The sequence below is a fragment of the Mesoplodon densirostris genome, chromosome 15, assembly GCF_025265405.1.
Source record: "Mesoplodon densirostris isolate mMesDen1 chromosome 15, mMesDen1 primary haplotype, whole genome shotgun sequence".
NCBI lineage: Eukaryota > Metazoa > Chordata > Mammalia > Artiodactyla > Ziphiidae > Mesoplodon > Mesoplodon densirostris.
Genome location: NC_082675.1, coordinates 63,163,422 through 63,187,593, shown reverse-complemented (window position 1 = coordinate 63,187,593; position 24,172 = coordinate 63,163,422). Strand labels below are relative to the sequence as shown.

Here is a 24,172-nt window from a genome sequence, read left to right as displayed (position 1 = left end):
AAAGATCTTTGGGTTGGGAAATAAACAATCTGGGTTCCCATCCCAACTCGGTCAGTGACTGGGTGTGACATCTGGGCAGTCATTTTATTTCTTTGGGCCTCAATTTCCTTGTCTATAAGACTAAAATTTGGACTGAACAATCACTTCCAGTTTGATATTCTGTAAATGTATAAGCTGCCTCTCTGAGATTGAGGGGAAATTCTTATTTATCTTTGTGGCCTCAGTACCCAACACATAGTATTTAATAAAATTTGTTAATAAATAAGTGAAAGAACAAATAACAGGGCAGGTAGGGTGACTATTATATCCATTCGATACCTAAGTTTACATGATGTCTTTAAGGTCACATTGCTAGGTAGTATAAGAGCCAGGTTTTATGCTCAGTGTCTTAACATGCTGTGGAAAATACAGCAATTCTCCCTCCCAACGCAGTGGAGGCAGGCTGTCAGCCCACAACTGTTGCTGCAGAGTTGAAAGAAAACTGTAAATATGAGATCTGAGGACTGTAAGATAAACCTGAAAACATAAACCTGCACAATGTGAGAGGAAGCTGTGCTAATAAGAGGACATCCATGCATCATAGTACTAAATAAAGCTGGCAGAGCAGCATTTTTGAGTGGTATGTCATCAAAGCCCAGGCATCAGCTGTCCTGGCACAGGGTCAGAGCCAGACTATGGTGAGCCAGCTGTCACGTGCTCCTGTGATAACTCACAAGAAAAAGTTCCCCTGGCAACAGGGGACAAGGACATCCACACTCAATCCTCAGTCTTCTCTTAAAATAGCTTCAGACACATTTGATGAGGAGCATCTTTTCATTCAAGCTGCACTTCTTACCCAATATTCAGTTTCACATGCTTCCCAAGGAGCAGAAGCTGTAATAGCTAATCCCATTCTGCTGGTAACTCAAGCCTCTGCCAAGGTCATGAGTTCTTGATTTAGTATAGGCAAAGGCAAACCTACTGACAGTACAGCACCTCCCCCTCCCCCGCCAACAGGGCAGAATTTTGGGCAAAGGATAGTGACTCTGCAGGGCTTGGACCTATATATGCAATGGTCCCTAGGTCTGTGCCACCCTGACTGGACTCGCTCAGACAGCTGAATTGGAGTGGGGGCAGTTTCACAGACCTAGAAATGCGGGTCTAATGAAACAGTAAAGGCAAAATGGTCAGAATCAGATATCAAAAACTGGATTAAGACAGACACAACTACATACAGTGTATGATCTTGGATTGGAAAAACAATTGTTACGAAGCACATTGCAACAATTGGAGGAATTTGAGTATGGACTATATATTAGATAATAAAATTTTATCAATGTTAAATTTCCTAAATTTGATCATTTTGCTGTGATTATCCAAGAGTGTCTTTGTTCACTGGAGATAAATGCAGAAGTATGTAGGGGTAGGTGTGTGGTTCTCATAGACAGACATGCAGTCAGAACTAGAGACAAAACAACAGAGGTCCCTCTCACACACACACACCCATACATAGGGGTATATTTGATATTTCCAAGAAATATGCAGGTTAGAGACCTAGGAATGGAATTAGAACAAGAAGGTTTAATTAGGGGCTGCTTTAGATGCTTACTTGCCCACACCTCACATCTCTCCTGGCACATCTACAAATGCACGGACTGTCAGCCTGAGCCATGCCCCTGACTCCTCCATGACCTAGTCTACTTCTCTTTGCCCTCTGTATCCAGGTTCCCTGGCTTCCTAGACCAGCCCTTTTTAAAAACCCCCAATCCTACTGGAAAAAGTAACCAAAGGGGATTCACTTCAGATTCTTGAAATAGAGGACATAAACAACAATGCAATATCTATACACTTAAAAATTTAGACGAGTGACTTCCCTAGTGGTCCAGTGGTTAAGACTCCACGCTTCCAATGCAGGGGACGCGGGTTTGATGCCTGGTCGGGGAACTAAGATCCCATGTTCTGTGTGGCGTGGCCAAAAAAAAAAAAAAAAATGTAAATGACGCGGCAGATTTCTAGTTTATTTATTTATTTTACAGAACCAACTCTTCGCTTTGTTGATGCTCTCTATTGTATTTATTTTGTTTTATTAATTTTTGTTCATATCTTCATTATTTCCTCCTGCTAGTTTCTTTGGGTTTATTTTGCTCTTATTTTCCTAACCTTCTGACACAGATGCTCACTTTACTAACTCCATTTGTGAATAAAAATGGTTTTACTTCTTCCTTTTTAATCTGTATACCTTCTCTTCAGCAGCCTTATTGAGATATAATTCACTTACCCTACAAGTCACCCATTTAAAGTGTATATAGAACTTCCCTGGTGTCACAGTGGTTAAGAATCCGCCTGCCAATGCAGGGGACACGGGTTCGAGCCCTGGTCTGGGAAGATCCCACATGCCATGGAGCAACTAAGCCTGTATGCCACAACTACTGAAGCCCACTCACCCTAGAGCCCGTGAGCCACAACTACTGAGCCCGTGTGCTGCAACTACTGAAGCCCACACGCCTAGAGCCCGTGCTCCACAAGAGAAGCCACTGCAATGAGAAACCCATGCACTACAACAAAGAGTAGCCCCTGCTTGCTGCAACTAGAGAAAGTCCCTGTGCAGCAACAAAGACCCAATGCAGCCAATAATAATAATAATAATAGCTAGCTTTAAAAAAATTAGGGCTTCCCTGGTGGCGCAGTGGTTAAGAATCCGCCTGCCAATGCAGGGGACACGGGTTCAAGCCCTGGTCCTGGAAGATCCCACATGCCATGGAGCAACTAAGCCCGTGTGCCACAACTACTGAGCCTGCGCTCTAGAGCCCGCAAGCCACAACTACTGAAGCCCGTGTGCCACAACTACTGAAGCCCGCGCGCCTAGAGCCTGTGCTCTGCAACAAGAGAAGCCACCACAATGAGAAGCCTGCGCCCCGCAACAAAGAGTATCCCCCGCTCACTGCAACTAGAGAAAGCCTGAATGCAGCAGCGAAGACCCAATGCAGGCAAAAATTAAATACATGAATAAATAAATAAATTTAAAAAAATTAAGTGTATATAATTCAATGGTTTTCAATGTATTCACAGACATTTGCAACCATTACTTCAAAAGGAACTCTGTACCCTTTAGCTGTTACCCCCTATCCCTCATCCTTCAGTCATCAATTTTCTTTCTATCTCTATATATTTCAGGACATTTCATATGAATGGAATCCTACAATACGTGACTTTTTGTGACTGGCTTCTTTCCCTTAGCATACGGTTTCAAGTTTCATCCATGTTGTATCATGTCTGGGTACTTCATTCCTTTTTATGACTAAATAATATTCCATTGTATGGCTATACCACATTGTTTGCCCATTGATGGGCATTCGCATTGTTATGAATAATGCTGCTGCAAACATTCATGCATAAATTTTTGTATGCACATGTGTTTTCATTTCTCTTGGGTATACAGCTGGGAGTTGAGTTGCTGGGTCAGAAGGTAACTCGATATTTAGTAATTTGAGACCCTGCCAAACTGTTCTCCAAAATGACTGTACCATATTACCATCCTACCGTTAGTGTATGAGGGTTCCAATTTGTCTACATCCTCACCAACACTTGTCATTGTCTCTTTTATTCTATCCATCTTAGTGGGTATGAGATGGTGTCTCACTGAGTTTTTGATTTTTATTTCCCTAATAATTAATGATGTCAAGCATCTTTTCATGTGCTTATTAGGCATTCATATATATCTACACTGGAGAAATGTGTATGCAAATCCCTTGCCCCTTTTTTTTTTTTTTTTTATGGTACACAGGCCTCTCACTGTTGTGGCCTCTCCCATTGTGGAGCACAGGCTCCGGACGCACAGGCTCAGTGGCCATGGCTCACGGGCCCAGCCGCTCCGCCGCATGTGGGATCCTCCTGGACCAGGGCACAAACCCGCGTCCCCTGCGTCGGCAGGCGGACTCTCAACCATTGCGCCACCAGGGAAGCCCCCTTACCCATTTTTAATTGGGTTATTGGTCTTTTATTATTGAGTTGTGAGTTTTTATAGATTCTGGATACAAGTCCCTTATCAGACACGTGATTTGCAAATATTTCCCCACATTCTGTAGATTGCCTACTGACTTTCTTAATGGTGTCCTTTGAAACACAAAAGTTTTCAATTTTCATGAAGTCCAATTTAACTATTTTTTTCTTTTGTTGCTTGCGCTTCTGTCTTCATATCTAAGAATCCTTTGTCATACCCAAGATCGTGACTTGTCTCTAACTTTTCTTCTAATAGTTTTATAGTTTTAGCTCATATTGAAGGTTTTGATTCATTTTGAGTTAGTTTCTATATACAGTGTGAGCTAAGGGTCCAACTTTATTTTCCACGATTTTACTTTTAATCTACCTGTATCTTTTTTTTTTTTTTTTTTTGCGGTACGCGGGCCTCTCACTGTTGTGGCCTCTCCTGTTGCGGAGCACAGGCTCCGGACGTGCAGGCTCAGCGGCCATGGCTCACGGGCCCAGCCGCTCTGCGGCATGTGGGATCTTCCTGGACCGGGCCGTGAACCCGTGTCCCCTGCATCGGTAGGCGGACTCTCAACCACTGCGCCACCAGGGAAGCCCAGTCTACCTGTATCTTTAAAGTGGGTTGCTTGAGGACAGCATTTAACTGTCTTGATTTTTTTATTCAAGTTGACAATCTCTGCTTCTTAATTGGAGTATTTAAATCACTTGCAGTTAATGCGATTATTGATATGGTTGTGTGTAAATCTACCATCTTGTTTTCTATTTGTCTCATCTTTTCCTTTTTTTCATTTCCTGACTTCTATTGGACTGAGCATTTTTTATGATTCCATGCTAACTCCACAATTGATGTATCAGCTATACCTCTTTGTTTTCATTTTATAGCTATTGTTGTAGGGCAGGAGTTGTCTGTGAGCCAAATCTGGCTTGCCTCTGTCTTTGATTATTTATTTATTTGTTTGTTTGTTTAAGCTGTGCCGGGTCTTAGTTGCGGCATGTAGACTCCTTACTTGTGGCAAGCAGACTCTTAGTTGCGGCACGCATGCAGGATCTAGTTCGCCGACCAGGGATCAAACCCAGGCCCCCTGCACTGGCATGGAGCCTTACCTATTGGACCACCAGAGAAGTCCCTCTTTTTTGATTCTTATATTGTACATTTTTTGCTCTCATTTTTCTCTGAACCTAAGCTTCAAAAGCTACTTTTATCAACTAGCTACTGCAGCTACCAACCAGCCCCAAACCTAAAATAAGCTTCAAACAACCACCATTTCTTATTTCTCATGATTCTAAGGATTGACTCTGTTGGCTTCTAGCCTGGGTCAGTGTGGTTGATCTCTGCAGTCTGCTAGTGGCTCCAGTGGGGCTGGACAGTATAAGAAGGACTCATTCACATGTTTGGCAGTTGGCAGCCTGTTTGTTCTTGGGGTGGGAACAGGGCTCAGCTGGAATTACTTGTCTCAGCTCATTCTCCAATAGTCCATGCTTCTTCACATGGTAGTCTCAGAATTCTTGAGCAGTAAGAGAGGGCAGGCTCCAATGAAAAATCAGTTTTGTTTTCTTTTTTAATTTATTTATTTGGCTGCATTGGGTCTTAGTTGTGGTGCACAGGCTCTTTGTTGTGGTGTGTGGGCTCCTCTCTAGTTGTGGTGCACAGGCTTAATTGCCCTATGGCATGTGGGATCTTAGTTCCCCGACTAGGGATCAAATCCACATCCCCTGAATTGAAAGGTGGTTCTTAAACACTGGACAACCAGGGAAGTCCCACACAACCAGTTTTTAATCCTCTGTTTTTCTAATATTTGCTAGATATAGACTCCACCTCTCAATGGGAGAAGTAGCAAGGTCACAATATGAAGGGTGAGTGAACAGGGATGGGAAGAATTATGGTGGTTATTTCTACAGTCAACCTACCAAGTTACCTTACCAAAAGCACTGCAATTAAGTTAAAAGACAAACGACAAACTTGGAAAATATTTACAATTCAAATAGAGCTAACACATCAGGAGCTGTCTTAAACTGTTAAGAAAAAGATCAAACCACCATACCTAAATGGCTAAAGGAAATGGACAGTCTCCAAAAAAGGAAATACAAATGTCTTTAGCCATATATTTGTGGGAAAGGAGAGGAGGGAAATTTTTAAGGTCAATTAGATAATCTTTAAAAAACTAATTGATTCTTGATTCCATGGTACAAAATTTTTTGAAGTCCAAAAAGCTACATAGTGAAAAATCTCTCTTCTTCTCTACACTACATTTGTCATGGTTTGATTTTATTTATGAAAGATTTTGCCATACAGGAAGTTTTGGTATTTCAAAATTTTCAAACATTTCAATCTTTTTTTATGGCTTCTGTATTTGTCATAAGTTTCTGACTCTGTGATTATTTAAAAATCAAAACATTAAAATTCCTCCATGATTTCTTTTACTAACTTTTTTTTTTAATATTTAAATCTTTGATCCCTTGAAATTACCCTGATGTAAGGGGTGAAGTACAGATCTAGCACCATGTGTTGAATTATCTATCTCTCTACTACTGATTTAAAAGGTCATCTTTTTCATAAACCAAATTCCTGCATATATTAACATTTGGAGGTAGGCAGGTAAGCTGATCGGGGGTGTGGGAGAAACATAACTGAAGTTGCAGAACCTTTCCCTTTCACTTAGCTGACCTAGTGAGCGACTGCAGGACAACAGTCACAGTTCACCTAAGAGACTACTGAAGGACATTTAACCACCAACAGCATAGAAAACCAATGTTTTTTCACATGAAAAATATGTATTTGAGCATAAACATTTAATACACATCAGAAACCACTATTCTATCAATAATGACATTATTATCTCATCTAAGAACACAGAAATTAAGGTATAAGGAATGCCATGAGGAAATAATTCTTTGAAGTCCTATTCAGTTTACTTTGTTAAGAAAGAAGAAATTTATTTGGCTCTGGTCATAGTTCCATCATGTTTACTTTTTTTGTAAGTTCAGCTTCAACAGTATCCTAAAGGAAGAAAGAAACAGCATAAATACTATAAATAAGGACATAAAGAAGGTGTTGTAACTTCTAATATTATTTAAAATACGGGAAGCAAAAAGGAAAAACACTGAAACAGAAATTTTTTAAAATACCATTACAAAATATTAAATATTCTTTGAGATATTCCCCTTGCTTTTATATCTCCCCACTTCCCACACCCCAAAAGTTTTCAGACTCCTGATGCTATTAAACATTCAAAGGTGGGGGGGAACCTTTAGAGAGGTGAATGACTGCAGTGATACTTGAATCGATTTTTCTGACCTTTACTCCTTAGGCAACATACTTCTGCAACGTCTCTCACATCACTCTTTTCCACTGTTCTCATTACTTCTCATCTGGCCTAAACAGGCCAACTAGTTTCTGCAATTTTCTTTTTCCCTCCTCCAATCCACCCTATACACTGATTCCAGAAAAATCTTCTTAAACAACTGGCCGGATCAAAAAGCATAACCTTTATCACATTTCTCTTTAGCTTAAAAAACAAGGTAACACAGAACGACTTTCAGTGGTCCCCTACAGCCTCCAAGAACAACCTTCTTTATATTTAAGGTCCTTCATCTCATAAACCAATTGACCTTCTTCAGCCCTATCTTCCACTGAATACTCCTAAGCAGCTGGACTGCTTCACTTGCTGAAGCTTGAAAAAGTCCTCCATTTTTCAGCTCTTATACTTTTGTTAATTCCTTCTGCCTAGAATATTCTATGTCTCTCAATCCTCCATTTCCATCCAGGAAAATCTATACAAAATTTTAAAAGATCACTATGTATTTTTTACGAAAAAAAAAAAAGATATGTATATGCCAAAAAAGTATTAAAAGATGCATGGTAATGATACACAGCAAGTCTGGGACTGTGGCTCACCCCTGAGTAGAAAGGAAGGAAGGAGGAGAAAGGGAGCTTTAGCTATGTCAGCATTTATTTTTTAAAAATCGGAAGGAAAAAATGGAACTACTTACTAATTCTTGCTTTGCTTCTTCAATTTTCACCCGAGCAAGAGATGGATTCTTTTAAAGGAAAATAAAATAAGGAAAGGTTATGTTGCCTCAGCTAGGATGAAAGGGGAAAAAGAATATAACAATCCTTTTCAAAAGGCAAAAAATGTTGTAGAAAGTATATCCAATGTACATACAATACTAAAATTCAGCACAGACTTTATTTATTTTTTAAATATTTATTTGGCTGCACCGGTTCTTAGTTGCGGCATGTGGGATCTTTAGTTGCAGAATGCGAACACTTAGTTGAGGCTTGTGAGATCTAGTTCTCTGACCAGGGATCGAACCTGGGCCCCCTGCATTGGGAGCATGGAGTCTTAGCCACTGGACCACCAGGGAAGTCCCTCAGCATACATTTTCAATCCTTAAACATGGACCCAGTATTTTCATGATCATTTAGTGCCCTTGGGGAAAGCTGGAAAAGAGGAACGTTATTTTTATTATTTCATAAAAATAATTACCGGCATTAAATCTAAATAGGACTCCAATTTTTTCTTCAAAGGTATAGTCTGTCGTTTTAGTTCTGCCAATTTCTGGGGGTGAAAAAAACACAGAGTAATAGAGATATTCACAATGCAACTAAACACTGTCTATTTCTGAAATAAAACATGACAAAGCATTAACATTAGGACAGTTTAAATAATGTATCAAATAAAGAGCTCCAAAGATAAATGGGTAACAAATGGAAACAATCCTTAGAAGATGCTAAAATAGGAAAGTTATACTCCCATTTATTAAGAATAAGATTTAAGTATGCTGCCTAGGAATACAAAATAATGTAATTAAGAGGAATCAGAACATCAGGGAATAATTAAGAGTCTCAAATACATACTTATGAATTGCCTATTTTAAATTCCCAAAATCAAACTACCAAAAAATCTTAAGAAAAAAAAGTAAAACAAAACCTTCCATTTCTCCCTCTTCCCATGAAAATAGATAAAACCCTTATACAATCTAAAACCCCAGAATTGCATTCTACAGGAGTATGGGACCTGTGTTTTACTGAAAGAGAAGAAAGAGGAGGACCTAGGTGGTTAGCACATAGTCCCTCAATACATTCGTTCAATAAATAAATCAATAACATATAACTGACTCCAGCAAGAGTTTCTAGCATATAGTAATAAATAAAGAAAACCAAACAAATGGAAGAATATATATTGATAACAAGTAATAAAGATATAAATACTGGTGAACATAAAGTACAGCAGTAAAGGAAAATAAATCAGGTCAATAGTGAATAAAGCTCTATAAAAAGAAACAAATGAAAAAGTAGATTGTGCACTAACATTTTAAAGAAAGTTAAATTGGGTTAAAGTAAGTGTACCTCTGAAAGTGCTACCAGTGACTGATGAGACAGAGAAGCATCCATTCCTCTGGCTGAAAGTTGCTCCTACAATTACAAAAAAGGGAGTTCAGTTTAAAAAATTATTTTGCAAGTGACCCTCATGAAATATTTTCAATATATAACACAGTAAAGAGAAGCTATAAATCATAGATGGACTACACCTGCTCCTAAGCACTTTTATGTTGCATGTGAGTCATTTCAGACAGAGATTTGTGACAAGATGGGTGCAGTGCTTAAGAGACTGAGCTTCGGGGCCTGGCAGCCTGCATTTGAACTGGGATCTGCTGTTAAGTAGCTGTGTAACCTTGGGCAAGTTACCCCCCTTCTCCGCAGTTCCCTGGTCGTAAAAAGGGAATAACAATACTGCCTAGTTCTGAGGATGAAAGTTGAAAATAAGTCTGAAGAGAGCTAAATATATTCAGTCCTTCATACAAACCTCTGCAGCTCTAACTCCAGACCTGAACTCCTCTGACTTGGCTTTTAGGAAGTCCATGTTCTGAAGACGATTGTCAACTTTGGCCCTTTCCGTAGACAGATGCAACTCTGCCTTCTTGAGAGCCCTTTAAAAAATGAAGTTGAGAACATTTTCTTCTCAGTGAAATTATTATAAAAATGAAGCTCTACTACTTTTTCGATTCAACTCTGGATTAGGCAAGAGTATCAAGAGGAGATAACACACTTGCTGGATTTTCTACCATAAATTTTATATCCCAGACTGGCTACCATGCACCCTTCTAGGTCATCTTTCCCTCCATGTTGCCATCTGGGATTTTTCTCAAGGAATACTAAATAATTTTAAGATTAATCTATGCCAATTATTCTTGGAGAAAGTAGATCTGCTGCTCAAAAAAGTGACTTAACAGATCCTAAAGTCAATTTGAATTATGGAGGTCCCAAAGGCCTCTCTACTAAATGTGACATGACACAGTGCTTTGCATACACATAGTCAATGTTTGTTGGATATATTTACACACCAGTAAATTACTTGTGCATACACATACTCCTGATCCACAGCATCTAATCTCTGGGGCTATAGGGACCTAAAGAAGGTCCAAAGCATCAAGAGGGATACCAGAGTTCTAGCAAGAAAGGGCAACAAAATATAACATGACTTTAAGTTGCACCACAGTTTATAAGTAAAAAAAAATATATTCAGGGCTTCCCTGGTGGCGCAGTGGTTGAGAGTCCACCTGCCGATGCAGGGGACATGAGTTCGTGCCCCGGTCTGGGAAGATCCCACATGCCGCGGAGCGGCTGGGCCCGTGAGCCATGGCCGCTGAGCCTGCGCGTCCGGAGCCTGCGCGTCCGGAGCCTGTGCTCCGCAACGGGAGAGGCCACAGCAGTGAGAGGCCCGCGTACCACAAAAAAAAAAAAAAAAAAAAAAAAAAAAAAAAAAAAAAAAAATATTCACATACATTTTGAAAATTATAAACAGGTTATTTGTAAAAAAGAGAGAAAAAAGAAACTGTATAAAGTAAAAGGTAAAAATACGTACTCAACCACTCCTACCTTCACCCAAGTCATTTTCTACTTAAAAACACAGTTTATCTTCCCATTTCCTAATGTGTTGTTTTAAATCATATCTGTCGCCAAAACTAACGTCCTGTTACTGCCTTTATAATAAAAATTGTCACCACTTCCAACTCAATTACTTACTCTTGTAGACGTTTTTCTAATACTAAAGTTGCAGTTAGATTTTTCTCAAGTTTTGCCAATTCAAGCTTGATTTCTTCGTTTTTGGATGTGGTGCAAAAAAGATCAGAGGTCAAATCATTCACTGCAGGGATAAAACTAAAAGAAGAATCTAGTCACGTAAATGGACATTAAGGACGATAATTACAATTATTCCTCATTTCTAAAAATGACTGTATTTCTATGTGGATTCTTCTTTAACCATGCTGTTTCATACCTCTATACTATTTTACATGCTGTTCTCACTGTCTGGAACAACCTTTTTCAGCTGGCAAATTTCCATTTGCCCTTCAAAACTCAAATAAGATTTACTCCCATTCTGGAATTCACTACTCCTTTCTCTGTGCTTCCTAGCTACAGCTTGTACATTACTGTAGTGTTGCAGCTGTCATACTATAATTTTACATGTCCATCTCCGTTAATTTACCATGAGCAGAGACTGTACTTGCTGGCATTCATTATTCTATTCATTTCTGCTTCCCCAGTGCCTATATGTATAGCTATACATGTATATATATACATGTATATATATATATACACACACACACACATATATACACACATATATATAGGGAGGGAGGAAGGGAGAGGGAGACAGGCAGTTACATAAAGAGTTATATAGATTACATGCCTGGGATATAATTAGTATTTGGTGTCTGCTGAATTGACTTAATTCAAGTCTAGATTTCTGCTGCCATACGGCCTACATGATCTTATATCTAAAACTCTATTTAAGTGTGTGTGTGTATATATATATTTATATATATTTTATATATATATATATTTACATATATATTTATATATATATATATATATTTATATATATTCCAAGCTCTTATATTAGCAGTTAAGCAGAATGGCCATACAATTCTCTGATTATAAGCTGTTGTGGTAGTCCTAGATAAGATGCAGCCAACAGTGAGTCCTATGGACTTTTGAGTCAGACCGGGTTTGAATCCCAATCCTGCCATTTACTAGCTCAGAGAAATTATTTAACCCACCTCTCCTGAGCCTCAATTTCCTCTTAAGGTTGTTAGAAGGATAATGTCGTTATATAGGTGAAATGCCTGTCACAAAGAATTGAAGGTCTTTAACCTACTCTATCCAATAGGGTAGGGACATGACCAAAAATCACTACTCTACGCTCAACCAAATGATTTAGCCTACTGCTCTTTTTACTGTTTATAGGGAATGATGTGATACCTAATCCCTTTTCAAATATACATGAGAACCAGCCTTCACAAACCTAATCCTGAAAGAAGAAAACACTAAAATTTAACCAATACCAAATTTATCTGAAGTAATTATACATACTCACTAGCAATGATAAGGAGTTAACTAAATTCAGTATTTCTGCATACACTGCTAATTTCCTATACAGAATTACCCTGAGAAACAAAAGCTCCTTAGGTCAAGACCGTACAGTGTATATGACTGCAGAAATTAAAATTGTCACAAGAATTACCTAGCTAGTGAGGTATCCTTTGTTTCAAGGGCCACAGCACTGTCAACCAAAGCATTCAGATACATGGAACCAGTGCTAGAGAGATTGGCAGGGGAAAAATTCACACTCTCCAGGAGAAGGTCTTGAAGATGCTTGGCTGAAAAGATGAAAGAGTTTTATGGTGACTAAGATCTTTGTTTTGCTTTAATTTTTAACAGCTTATTGTAATCTTTCACATAACATATAATCCACTCACCTAAAGTATTTTAGAACATTTTCATCACCCTAAAAAGAAATCCCACACTCCTCAGTCATTATTTTCCAGCTACCCAACCCATGAAGCCCTAGCAACCACTAATCTACATTCTGTCTCTATTCATTTGCCTAATTTGGACATTTCATATAAATGGTATCATATAATATGTGATCCTCTGTGACCAGCTTCTCTCACTTAGCATAATGGCTTCAAGGTTCATCCATTCTGTAGCAGGTATCAGTCAGTACTTCATCCCTTTTTATGGAAGAATAATATTCCATTGTATAGATTTACCATATTTTATTTATCCATTCATCCATTGATGAACATTTGGATTGCTCCCACATTTTGGCTATTATGAATAATGCTGCTATAAACACTCACGTATGGGTTTTTACATAAACATATGTTTCCATTTCTCTTGGGTATATAACTAGGAGTGGAACTGCTGGTCATACGGTAACTCTATGTTTAACTATTTGAAGAACTGCTAGACTGTTTTCCAAAGCTACTGATTTTTACATTCCTGCCAGAAATGTAGGAAGGTTCCAGTTTCTCCACATTGTCATCTTCACCAACAGCTGTATTATTTATTTTTTTTGCACAGTGATCGTTCATAGAACTGAATAATCATCAATAAAATGATAATCCAAGACCCTGTCTTTTTGATTATAACCATCCTTGTAGGTGTGAAGTGGAATGTGGTTTGGATTTGCATTTCCCTGATGGCTAACGATGCTGGGCTTGCCGGCCATTTGTGCATCTTCTTGGGAGAAATGCATATTCACCTCCCTTAACCTCTTTTTTGGCCGCAGCTTATGGGATCCTAATTCCTTGACCAGGGATAGAACCTGGGCCCCTGCAGTGGAAGCGTGGGGTCCTAACTACTGGACTGCCAGGGAATTCCCTCCATTATCCATTTTTAACTGGGTTGTCTCTTTATTATTCAGTTGTAAGAATTCTTCATTTATTGTAGATATAAGTCCCTTATCAGATATACAATTTGCAAATATTTTCTCCCACTCTGTGGGCTGTCTTTTCATCTACTTGACGGTGTCCTTTGAGGACAAAAGTTTTAAATTCTGATGATGTCCAATTTACCTACTTTTCTTTTGTTGCTTGTGTTTTTGGTATCATAGCTAAGAAACCATTGCCAAATCCAAAGTCATGAAGATATACACATATGTTGTCTTCTGAGTTTTAGATTCAGCTCTTACTTTTAGGTTTTTCATTCATTTTGAGTTAATTCTTATATATGTTATGAGGCAAGGTCCAACTTCATTCTTGTACATGTGGATATCCACCTATCCCAGCACTGTTCACTGAAAAGGCTATTCTTTCCTGCATTAAATTGTCTTGTCATCTTTGCCAAAAATCAATCCACCAGGAGTCCGACTTCCAACATAACAGTGTGAGGAGCTCTACTCACCTACACTCCAGTGAAACTGGTGAAAATTGTAAAAAAAAAACAAAACCCAAAAAACAAAACAAAACAAAACCCCAAAACAAAACACAACCATTTAAAGCTTCTGGAAATGCTCCTAAGGACAAACAGCAAATGAAGAAACATCTATTCAAGAAAATCTAGTAAAATTCAGTGAGGGGGCTTCCCCGGTGGCACAGTGGTTAAGAATCTGCCTGCAAATGCAGGGGACACGGGTTAAAGCCCTGGTCCGGGAAGATCCCATATGCCACGGAGCAACTAAGCCCGTGTGCCACAACTATTGAGCCTGCACTCTAGAGCCTGCGAGCCACAACTACTGAGCCTGTATGCCACAACTACTGAAGCCCACACGCGTAGTGCCCATGCTCCGCAACAAGAGAAGCCACCGCAGTGAGAAGCCCGTGCACTGCAACGAAGACTAGCCCCCGCTCACCGCCAACTAGAGAAAGCCCGTGAGCAGCAACAAAGACCCAACACAGCCCAAAATAAATAAATAAATAAATTTATTAAAAAAAAAAAAAAGACAAGGAGAAAATCTTGAAAACAGCAAAAGAAAAATGACATATACTAGGAAACCTCAGTAAGATTAACAGTCAACTTCTTTTTTTTTTTTTTTTTTGCTGTACACGGGCCTCTCACTGTGGTGGCCTCTCCCATCGCGGAGCACAGGCTCCGGACGCACAGGCTCAGCGGCCATGGCTCACGAGCCCAGCCGCTCCGCGGCATGTGGGATCCTCCCGGATCGGGGCATGAACCCGTGTCCCCCGCATCGGCAGGCGGACTCTCAACCACTGCGCCACCAGGGAAGCCCAACAGTCAACTTCTTGACAGAAACAACGGAGACCAAAAGGCAACAGGATAACATATTCAAAGTGCTCAAAGAGTAAACTGTCATGCAAGAATCCTACGCGTAGCAAAGCTTTCTTTCAAAAATAAATGCAAAATAAAGACTCCCAGATATACAAAAACTGAGAGAATTTCATTGTCACCAGACCCAACTTATAAGAAATATTAAAGGAAGTTCTGTAGGCTTAAAGCAAGTGACCCCAAACAGTAATTCAAATGCTTACAAAAAGCAATGAATTATCAGTAAAGGTAAATGCAGAATTATAAAGAGCATAAATGCATTTTTTTCTTCATTTTTCTCTTAACTGACTTAAAAAGCAATTGGATAAAATAATATTTATATAAGGTATTGTTGGGTTATAGAAATGTAATATATATGTTAAAAACAGCACAAAGGATGTGGTGGTAGTAAAGGTGTAAAGGGCTAAGGAAATGACTACAGATGGTTAAGTAATAATACAACAGCATACTGTTGAGTCGATAATATTATTAGATGTAATATGTGTAACAATAATACCACAAAAGGGGGGAAAAGAGGAACACATCTACATAGGAGCAACATTTCTCTATCTCACTGGAATTAAGCTAGTACAAATATGAAGCTGAGCTGATAAGATTTATTTGCAAACCTCAGAGCAACACTAAAAAGAACTGAAAAAAAGGAGTAAAAAATCACTGAAGAAATTTAATGTTACATTAGAAAATATTTACTTAATGCAAAAGAAAGCGATAAAGGAAAAATAGCGAAACAAAAAAAGATGTAATATATAGAAAATGAAAAGTAAATTGGTAGATATAAATACAACTATATCAATAATAACATTAAATGGGAATGCATTAAACAATCCAACCCAAAGGCAGAGATTATAAGACTGAAAAAAACAACAGGATCCAACTACATGCTGTCTACAGGAGACACACTTCAGATTCAAAGATACAAATTCAGGCATAACTCAGAGATACTGGGGTTCCAGAACACTGCAATAAAGCAAATATTGCAATAAAGAGAGTCACGTGAATTTTTTGGTTTCCCAGGACATATAAAAGTTATGTTTATATTATACTGTAGTCTCTTAAGTGTGCAATAGCATTATGCCTAAAAAAACAATGTACACAGCTTAATTTAAAAATACCTTATTGCTAAAAAATGATAAACACATCTGAGTCTTCAGTGAGTCATAATCTTTTTGCTGGTGGAGGGTCTTGCCTCGATGTTGATGGCTGCTGACTGATCAAGGTGATGGTTGCTGAAGGCTGGGCAATTCTGGGGCAATTTCTTAAAATAGGACAACAGAGTTCGCCACATTGATTGACTTCTCCTTTCACAAATGATTTCCCTGTAGCATGCAATGCTGTTTGACAGCATTCTACCCAAGAACTTCTTTCAAACTGGAGTCAATCCTCTGAAACCCTGCCACTGCTTTAATCAAGTAAATTATGTAATATACTAAATCTCTTGTTGTCATTTCAACGATCTTCACAGCATCTTCACCAGAGTAGATTCCTTCCCAAGAAACCACTTTCTTTGCTCATCCATCAGAAGCAACTCCTCATCCGTGAAAGTCTTATCATGAGGTGGCAGCAATTCAGTCACATCTCTCTTTAGGCTGCACTCCTAAGTCTAGCTCTCTTGCTATTGCCACCACACCTGCAGTTACTTCCTCCACTGGAGTCTTGAACCCCTCAAAGTCATCCATGAGGGCTGGAATCAACTTCTTCCAAACTCCTGCTAATGCTGATATTTTCACCTCTTCCCACGAATCACAAATATTTTCAGTGGCATCTAGAATGGTGAATTCTTTCCAGAGGTTTTCAATTTACTTTGCCCAGATCCATTAGAGGAATCACTATCTATGCCAGCTATAGCCTTATGAAATGTATTTATTAAAGAATGACTTGAAAGTGGAAATGACTCACTGGAGTAGCAATTTTAATATCCTTCAAGAACTTTTCTTTTGCATTCACAACTTGGCTAACTGTCTGGCATAAGAGCCCTAGCTTTCAGCCTGTCTGGGTTTCCAACATGCCTTCCTCACTAAGCTTCATCATTTCTAGCTCTTGATTTAAAGTGAGAGGCATGTGACTTCCTTTCATCTGAACACTTAGAGGCTATTGTAGGGTTATTAATAGGACTATTTTCAATTTGTTATATTTCAGGGAATATGGAGGCCCAAGGAGAGGGAGAGAGAAATGGAAAAGTTTGAAATATTGTGAGAATTACCAAAATGTAAGAGATATGAAGTGAGCAAATGCTATTGGAAAAATGGTAGATTTGCTCAACACAGGGTTGCCACAAAACTTCAATTTGTAAAAAAAGACCCCTCAATATCTGTGAAGTGCAATAGAGCAAAGTGCAATGAAAATAAAGGATGGAAAAAGATATATAATGCAAACAGCAACCACAAGAAAGCTGAAGTGGCTATACTAATATCAGATAAAATCGACTTTTTAACAAAAAATGTTACTAGAGATAAACAGGGACATTTTATAATGATAATGCCGTCATATAATACAAAGTATTCCCCCATTACAATGGAATGAAATTAGAAATTAGAAAGAAATTTGGGAAACTCATAAATATGTGGAATTAAACAACATACTCCCAATAACCAATGGGTCAACAAGAAATCAAATCCTTTGAGGTGAATGAAAATGAAGACATAACATACCAAAACTTAGGGGATGCACCTAAACCAGTGCTTAGAGGGAAATTTATACTTGTAAATTCCTATGTTAAAAAAGAAGAAAGATCTCAAATCAATAGCCTAAGCTTAAAACATTTAAAAAAGAAGAGCAGGGCCTCCCTGGTGGCGCAGTGGTTGAGAGTCCGCCTGCCGATGCAGGGGACACGGGTTCGTGCCCCGATCCCGGAGGATCCCACATGCCGCGGAGCGGCTGGGCCCGTGAGCCATGGCCGCGGGGCCTGTGTGTCCGGAGCCTGTGCTCCGCAACGGGAGAGGCCACAGCAGTGAGAGGCTCGCGTACAGCAAAAAAAAAAAAAAAAAAAAAAAGAAGAGCAGACTAAACCTAAAGCAAGCCAAAGGAAAGAAATAATAAAGAACAGAGTGAAAGTTAATAAAATAGATTAAAAAAGAAGAAAAAAATCATTAAAACCAAAGGCTAGTTCTTTGAAAAGCTCAACATAATTGAAAAACCTTCACCTAGATTTAAAAAAAAATTTTTTTGTATTGGAATATAGTTGATTAACAATGTTGTGTTAGTTTCAGGTGTACAGCAAAGTGATTCAGTTATACATATAGAGTACCTATTCTTTTTCAAATTCTTTTCCCATTTAGGTTATTACAGAATATTGAGCTGAGGGACTTCCCTGATGGGACAGTGGTTAAGACTCCACGCTCCCAATAAGGGGGCCTGGGTTCGATCCCTGATTGGGGAACTAGATCCCACATGCATGCTGCAACTAAGAGTTCACATGCCACAACTAAGGAGCCGGCAAGCCACAACTAAGAAGCCCACGAGCCGCAACTGAGGAGCCCGCCTGCTGCAACTAAGACTCAACGTGACCAAATAAATAAATAAATATTAAAACAATGGCAATAAAATAAACTATAAAGCACACCACTATGAATATCAGGTGACTGTCATTTCCTTAAAAATATATGTATATTGAGCAGACTTCCCTGTGTTATAACCTTCACCTAGATTGACTAAGAAGAAAAAAGACTTAAATTACTAGCATCAGAAGACAGCACATTCCACTGATCTACCTACTTAATAAAAAGGATTATAAAGGAATACTATGAACAATTATACCCAGAAATTTAGATACCTTAGATGAAATGGACAAATTCCAAAAAGGACACTAACTACTGAATCTAATTCAAGAACAAATAGATAATCTAATAGACCTACAGTAAGCAAAGAGACTGAATTAGTAATCAAAATCTACCCACAAAGAAAAGCTCAGGTCCAGATGGCTTTACCATTGAGTTCTATAGATTACATAAAGAATTAATACTAATTCTTCATCAACTATTCCAAAAAATAGGAAGGAGGGAATACTTCTCAACTGATTCTCTGAGGCCAATATTATCCTGACACTAAAACCAGAAAAAGACATATTAAAAGGAAAGAGGGCTTCCCTGGTGGCGCAGTGGTTGAGAGAGAGTCCGCCTGCCGATGCAGGGGACATGGGTTTGTGCCCTGGTCCAGGAAGATCCCACATGCCGCGGAGCAGCTGGGCCCGTGAGCCATGGCTGCTGAGCCTGCGTGTCTGGAGCCTGTGCTCCACAACGGGAGAGGCCACGACAGTGAGAGGCCCGCGTACCGCAACAAAAAAAAAAAAAGGAAAGAAAACTACGGACCACTATCTCTTATAAATATGGATGCAAAAATTCTCAACAAAATACTAGCAATTGAATCCAGCAACCTATTAAAAAACTATACACCATGAGGACATGGATTTATCTTATGGATAAATGTTGGATTAACACCTGAAAGCCAATTCATGTAACACATCATATCGACAGAATAAAAAACTAAAGTCATATGATCATCTCAACAGACAGAAAAAGCATCTGACAAAATCCAGCACCCTTTCATGATAAGGACACTCAACAAAGTAGGAATAGAAAGAAACTTCCTCAACCGGAAAAAGGGCATCTACAAAAAACCCACAACTCACTCACATTGCGCTCGATAGTAAAGACTAGATGCTTTCCCTCTAAGATGAGGAACAAGATAAGGATGTCTACTCTAATAGATGTCTACATCTATTCAACATTTTATTGGAGGTTCTAGCTAGGGAAATTTCATTTAATTTTCCTCCTCAACTGAAGAACTGGCAGTATAAAGAATGAATGCTTTCAATAGTTTCATCTGTATTTGTCATGATTAAAAAGTCTTCATACAAAACTTTTACATCCTTTCCCAATTCCTGAAAATATTTCCGAAATGTTCCAATCTTACGTGCTGCAAAGAACTGTACTGTGCAGAAATAAAAACTAAATCTAAGAAATGATCTTTTGCTCAAAAGTCATTCAAGTCCTGGGGGCTATATAGTATCACTACTCAAAATTTAGAATTAGAAACTCTGGAAGCAGGAGTTCCTTAATAGTGTATATGAATCTATATTTGTTACAAGGTACCATAAATTTTCTGTTCTCTGCTTGACAGCTTCGCTGTCTAAAAGGAGGAAAAACTTAGAAAAGAGGAGTAACAATTAAAGTACATGGCGGCGGGGGGGGGGGTACTTCCCTGGTGGCGCAGTGGTTAAGAATCCTCCTGCCAATGCAGGAGACACGGGTTCAATCCCTGGTCCAGGAAGGTCCCACATGCTGCGGAGCAACTAAGCCTGTGCGCCACAACTACTGAAGGCTGCGTGCCACAACTACTGAAGCCCACATGCCTAGAGGCCGTGCTCCGCAACAAGAAAAGCCACCGCAATGAGAGGCCCGCACACCGCAACGAAGAGTAGCCCCCACTCGCCGCAACTAGAGAAGGCCCACGCTCAGCAACAAAGACCCAACGCAGCCAAAAATGAAAAAGTTAAAAAAATAATCTTAATATCTTAAAAAAAAAAAAGAAAAAAGAAAGTACATGGGGGGTTGGACTTCCCTGGTGGCACAGTGGTTAAGAATCTGCCCGCCAGTACAGGGGACACAGGTTTGAGCCCTGGGCCAGGAAGATCAACGTACCGTGGAGCAACTAAGCCCGTGTGCCACAACTACTGAGCCTGCGCTCGGAGCCGCTTGTTGCTCTGCAATAAGAGAAGCCACAGCAATGAGAAGACCACACACTGCAACAAAGAACAGCCCCCGTTCGACACAACTAGAGAAAGCCTACCCGCAGCAACGAAGACCCAACACAGCCAAAAATAAAGAAATTAAAAAAAAAAAAAAAAAAAAAGTACATGGGGACTTCCCTAGTGGTCTCGTGGGTAAGAATCTGCGCTCCCAATGCAGGGGCCCAGGGTTCAATCCCTGGTCAAGGAACTAGATCCCACATGTGTGCGACAACTAAGAGTATGTCATAACTAAGAAGTCCGCATTCCGCAACTAAGAGCTCACATGCCACAACTAAGACCCTGCGCAGCCTAAATAAATAAATAAATAAATAAACATTAAAAAAAAGAAAAAAGTACATGATGTGTAGAGTTAAGATATCAATGGTGGCAGGGCTCTTCTGGATTCTTTAGTATAGAAAATTGTGTCAAAATTTTGTATATATTACTAGAAACATTTGCTACTTAATATATGCCACCCTAAAAAGTATTCAAGGACAACCATGAATAATCTTACTTTTAAAATCATTCGAATTTTCATTACATAATAGTATAGACAAAAAGAAAGCTCTTGCAAAATAACATTTTTCTGGACTCAAAGTCCCTTTCTCCATACTGTATTTTAATAACTACTAAAATAAAATCATTTAAAATTTAAACAAGTTTAAAGGCATACGGGAGAGTATGACTACAAAGGAGCATCACAGGGGAGGTGTTTGGGGGTGAAAGAACTGTTCTGCATCTTAGCTGTGGGGGTGGTTCTCAGAATCCATGTGTGTTAAAACAGTACACCAAACAAAAAGTCATTTTACTGCATATTAATTTTTTAAAAGAAAACTGGAAAAAAGCACATATGCAATAGATTTACAATATAAGTTGCTCTACATTCAAAACAACATATGTAACATATGCCATACACCTGCTTAAGTGTAGGCAAACGTAGATCTCACTTCTTTCCTCTTTTTCCAATCTTTCTTTCCTCTTTCCAATCTTTATTTTTGTGGTTTGTGTTATAAAGACAATGGATGTGTTGAATACACTTTTTTAAACTACATATGCACAGCAGAAAATTCTCACGCAGTCCCATGAATACATGGCAACAGAGTGATTTGTTAAGTCACAGTTCATGGCTGCCACCTCAGGTGTCATGATGACTGATTATAACTAAAGCATGGAGACTGGAAAGAGCCCAAAAGATATGTAAGTGAAAAACCACAGGTATCATATATGTCAGGCTAATAAGTTTAGACTCTTATCTTTTAGGGGTTACTGTTTCACCATCAGAGTATCAATAAAATATATACTCTAATGAAATTTATGATTAAGTTACTATAACAACGCAGTGTAAGACAAATCTGGGTAAAATAAAGAAGCAAAACTGACAAGTAGCCTACACTAAATCAATCTTGTATACTTCAGTTAAACAATTTGGTTATCTAGTTATTATCTCATTAAAAACTCTGGAATTAATCTCACCTTCTGATTCATATTCCCTTGCTTTCTGTTTCAAGTCCTCTATTACCAGGTAGACATCCCTGTCCCGGACCCTGTTGCGTTCTGAAAGGTGATGCAAAGTCTGCGTTGTCCACGGATTCACCTCATATTGTGGAATGGGATGATCTCCAAATACTTCTTTCAACCAGGCAGCAACCTAACCATTACAAGGGATACAAATTTTGTAAGCCTTGTTTTTTGCAATAGCACGAAGAAAATATGGCCAAGAAGTGATGAGTAGCAAAGGAAATGCTTTCCATGAATATTCTGGCATCCTACTTACTTCACATCCTAATTTGTCTTTAGGGAGAGAGATACCAGATGTCAAGAAATAAAAAGTGAGCAAGCACAATAAATAAAACTACCAGAAAACAATCTATCCTTTCCCAAAGCTACGAAAGCAGTATAGGCTAATATTCTGCATCACTCGAATAACTTTAAAGCTCAATATGCAGGTGCTAACGCATTATTACAGTTGCAAAGTCTGAAAAAAGAGTTGTCCTCAACACACCACAAGACCCGCAATGCCAGGAAACTCCTAGAGCTGGGATGCGAGACACTGAAGCAGGTCTGGTGTGAAAATTCTGGTAGGAAGCAGCAGCGAACGGCGAGACTTGGCTGGAAGTTGACTTTGGGTTCAGAAGTCCCCCTCCAGTCTCCAGGGGGAGGTTTCGCACCAGGGGGCTCTCCTCAACCCCTCTCCAAGCCCGAATCCCGGCAGGGAAGGCCGGGAAGGAAGGGAAACTCCCTTTCCAAGGGTGGGGGTGGGAGTGGGGGGCGAAGGTCTAAGTGGGGGGTGGGGCGGGGAGGCACAGATCTTGAAGGTGGGACTAAATATGGACCAGCAGAGGAACAAAGTGAAAGTGGAGCGCCCAGGAGATCTGCCGGCAGGGCAGGTGTATCAAAGACGCGGTTTCCGGGATGCCGCAAAGCCCCGCTCCCGCCCCATCACCTGCTCCTCTGCCTCCTCCGGCACTTCCATGGCCGCTACTCCCGCCACTTCTCGAGCAGCTTCTCGCGGGAGAAGCGCCCCGCTTGCTCTGACGACCCCGCCCACACTCCGTTGGGCCCGCCCCCTTTGGGGCCCGGGATTTCTGGGAGTTGTAGTTTTTACTAGGACTCCAGGCGCAGAGCCCTTGGACTTGGCTGGTCGAAGGCTTCAGCACTGCAAGGCTCTCCGTTACCACCTCGCAGCTCTCTGCGCTCTCCATGGTATCACCTCCAGGACGAGAACTAAAGCTTCCTAGAACCAGGCTTTTTTTTTCTTTCTAAATGTGCTGGAGACTGTTTTAAAACGGTTTATGGCATACAACTGCTGGCACTGGCACTGCCACTCAGCCATTCTTGCATTCATTTCTTGCGTTTCCTAAAGTTCTCTACTTCCATCACTCTGTAGTTAACGCCATGAGAGGTTCTTTATTATATTTCTACGGGAATGTATAGTTTTCTATGGTTTCCTATTTTTGTTTCATTCTCACAGGAATCCTGTAAAATAGATGGACACACATTATTTTACCTACTTTCACATTGAAACCACACACTTGGAGTATATGACTTGACCAAGATGAGGTGGTAGAGCTGGAATCTGACCACAGTGTTCTGACTCCTATTGGGTGTTTCAGTCTCCTCAGGTTATACCATGCTGCTGTCCACAACCTCCTGTAGTATACTGTTACATTAGGAAACGTAGACCATGTACTCAACTTTCTGTGATATGTGGTTTAACATCAAATTGTGGATAACTTAGCACCAAATGTCTTTCTCCTAAGTCATATGCCTATTTTAAATGATTAAACTTTTCAACGAAATTTAACTAACTAGCCAGCACCATACTGTATGGCTTTCTTATTCTTTTTTGTTTGTTTTGGTTAAATATGTATCTGCTCATTAACTAAATTCCAGATAAGTGGGGGGAA

At 39.5% G+C, this 24,172-nt stretch overlaps 1 protein-coding gene across 2 annotated transcripts; it reads right to left on the bottom strand.

Moving 5' to 3' along the window:
* Positions 1-6,751: 6,751 nt before the first annotated feature.
* Positions 6,752-23,284, bottom strand: HAUS1 (HAUS augmin like complex subunit 1). Of its 2 annotated transcripts, XM_060118987.1 has the most exons (9): positions 23,209-23,284; positions 22,239-22,413; positions 12,495-12,630; positions 10,994-11,128; positions 9,774-9,897; positions 9,317-9,382; positions 8,454-8,525; positions 7,957-8,004; positions 6,752-6,964 (listed from the first exon to the last, which is right to left on the bottom strand). In XM_060118987.1, exons 1-9 carry the CDS (start codon positions 23,236-23,238, stop codon positions 6,914-6,916), a joined length of 837 nt encoding a protein of 278 aa, XP_059974970.1. In that variant the 5' UTR covers positions 23,239-23,284; the 3' UTR covers positions 6,752-6,913. The 2 variants fall into 2 exon arrangements, with proteins under 2 accessions (XP_059974970.1, XP_059974971.1); XM_060118988.1 differs by lacking the exons at positions 6,752-6,964; positions 7,957-8,004; positions 8,454-8,525 and adding an exon at positions 8,176-8,407.
* Positions 23,285-24,172: the final 888 nt, after the last annotated feature.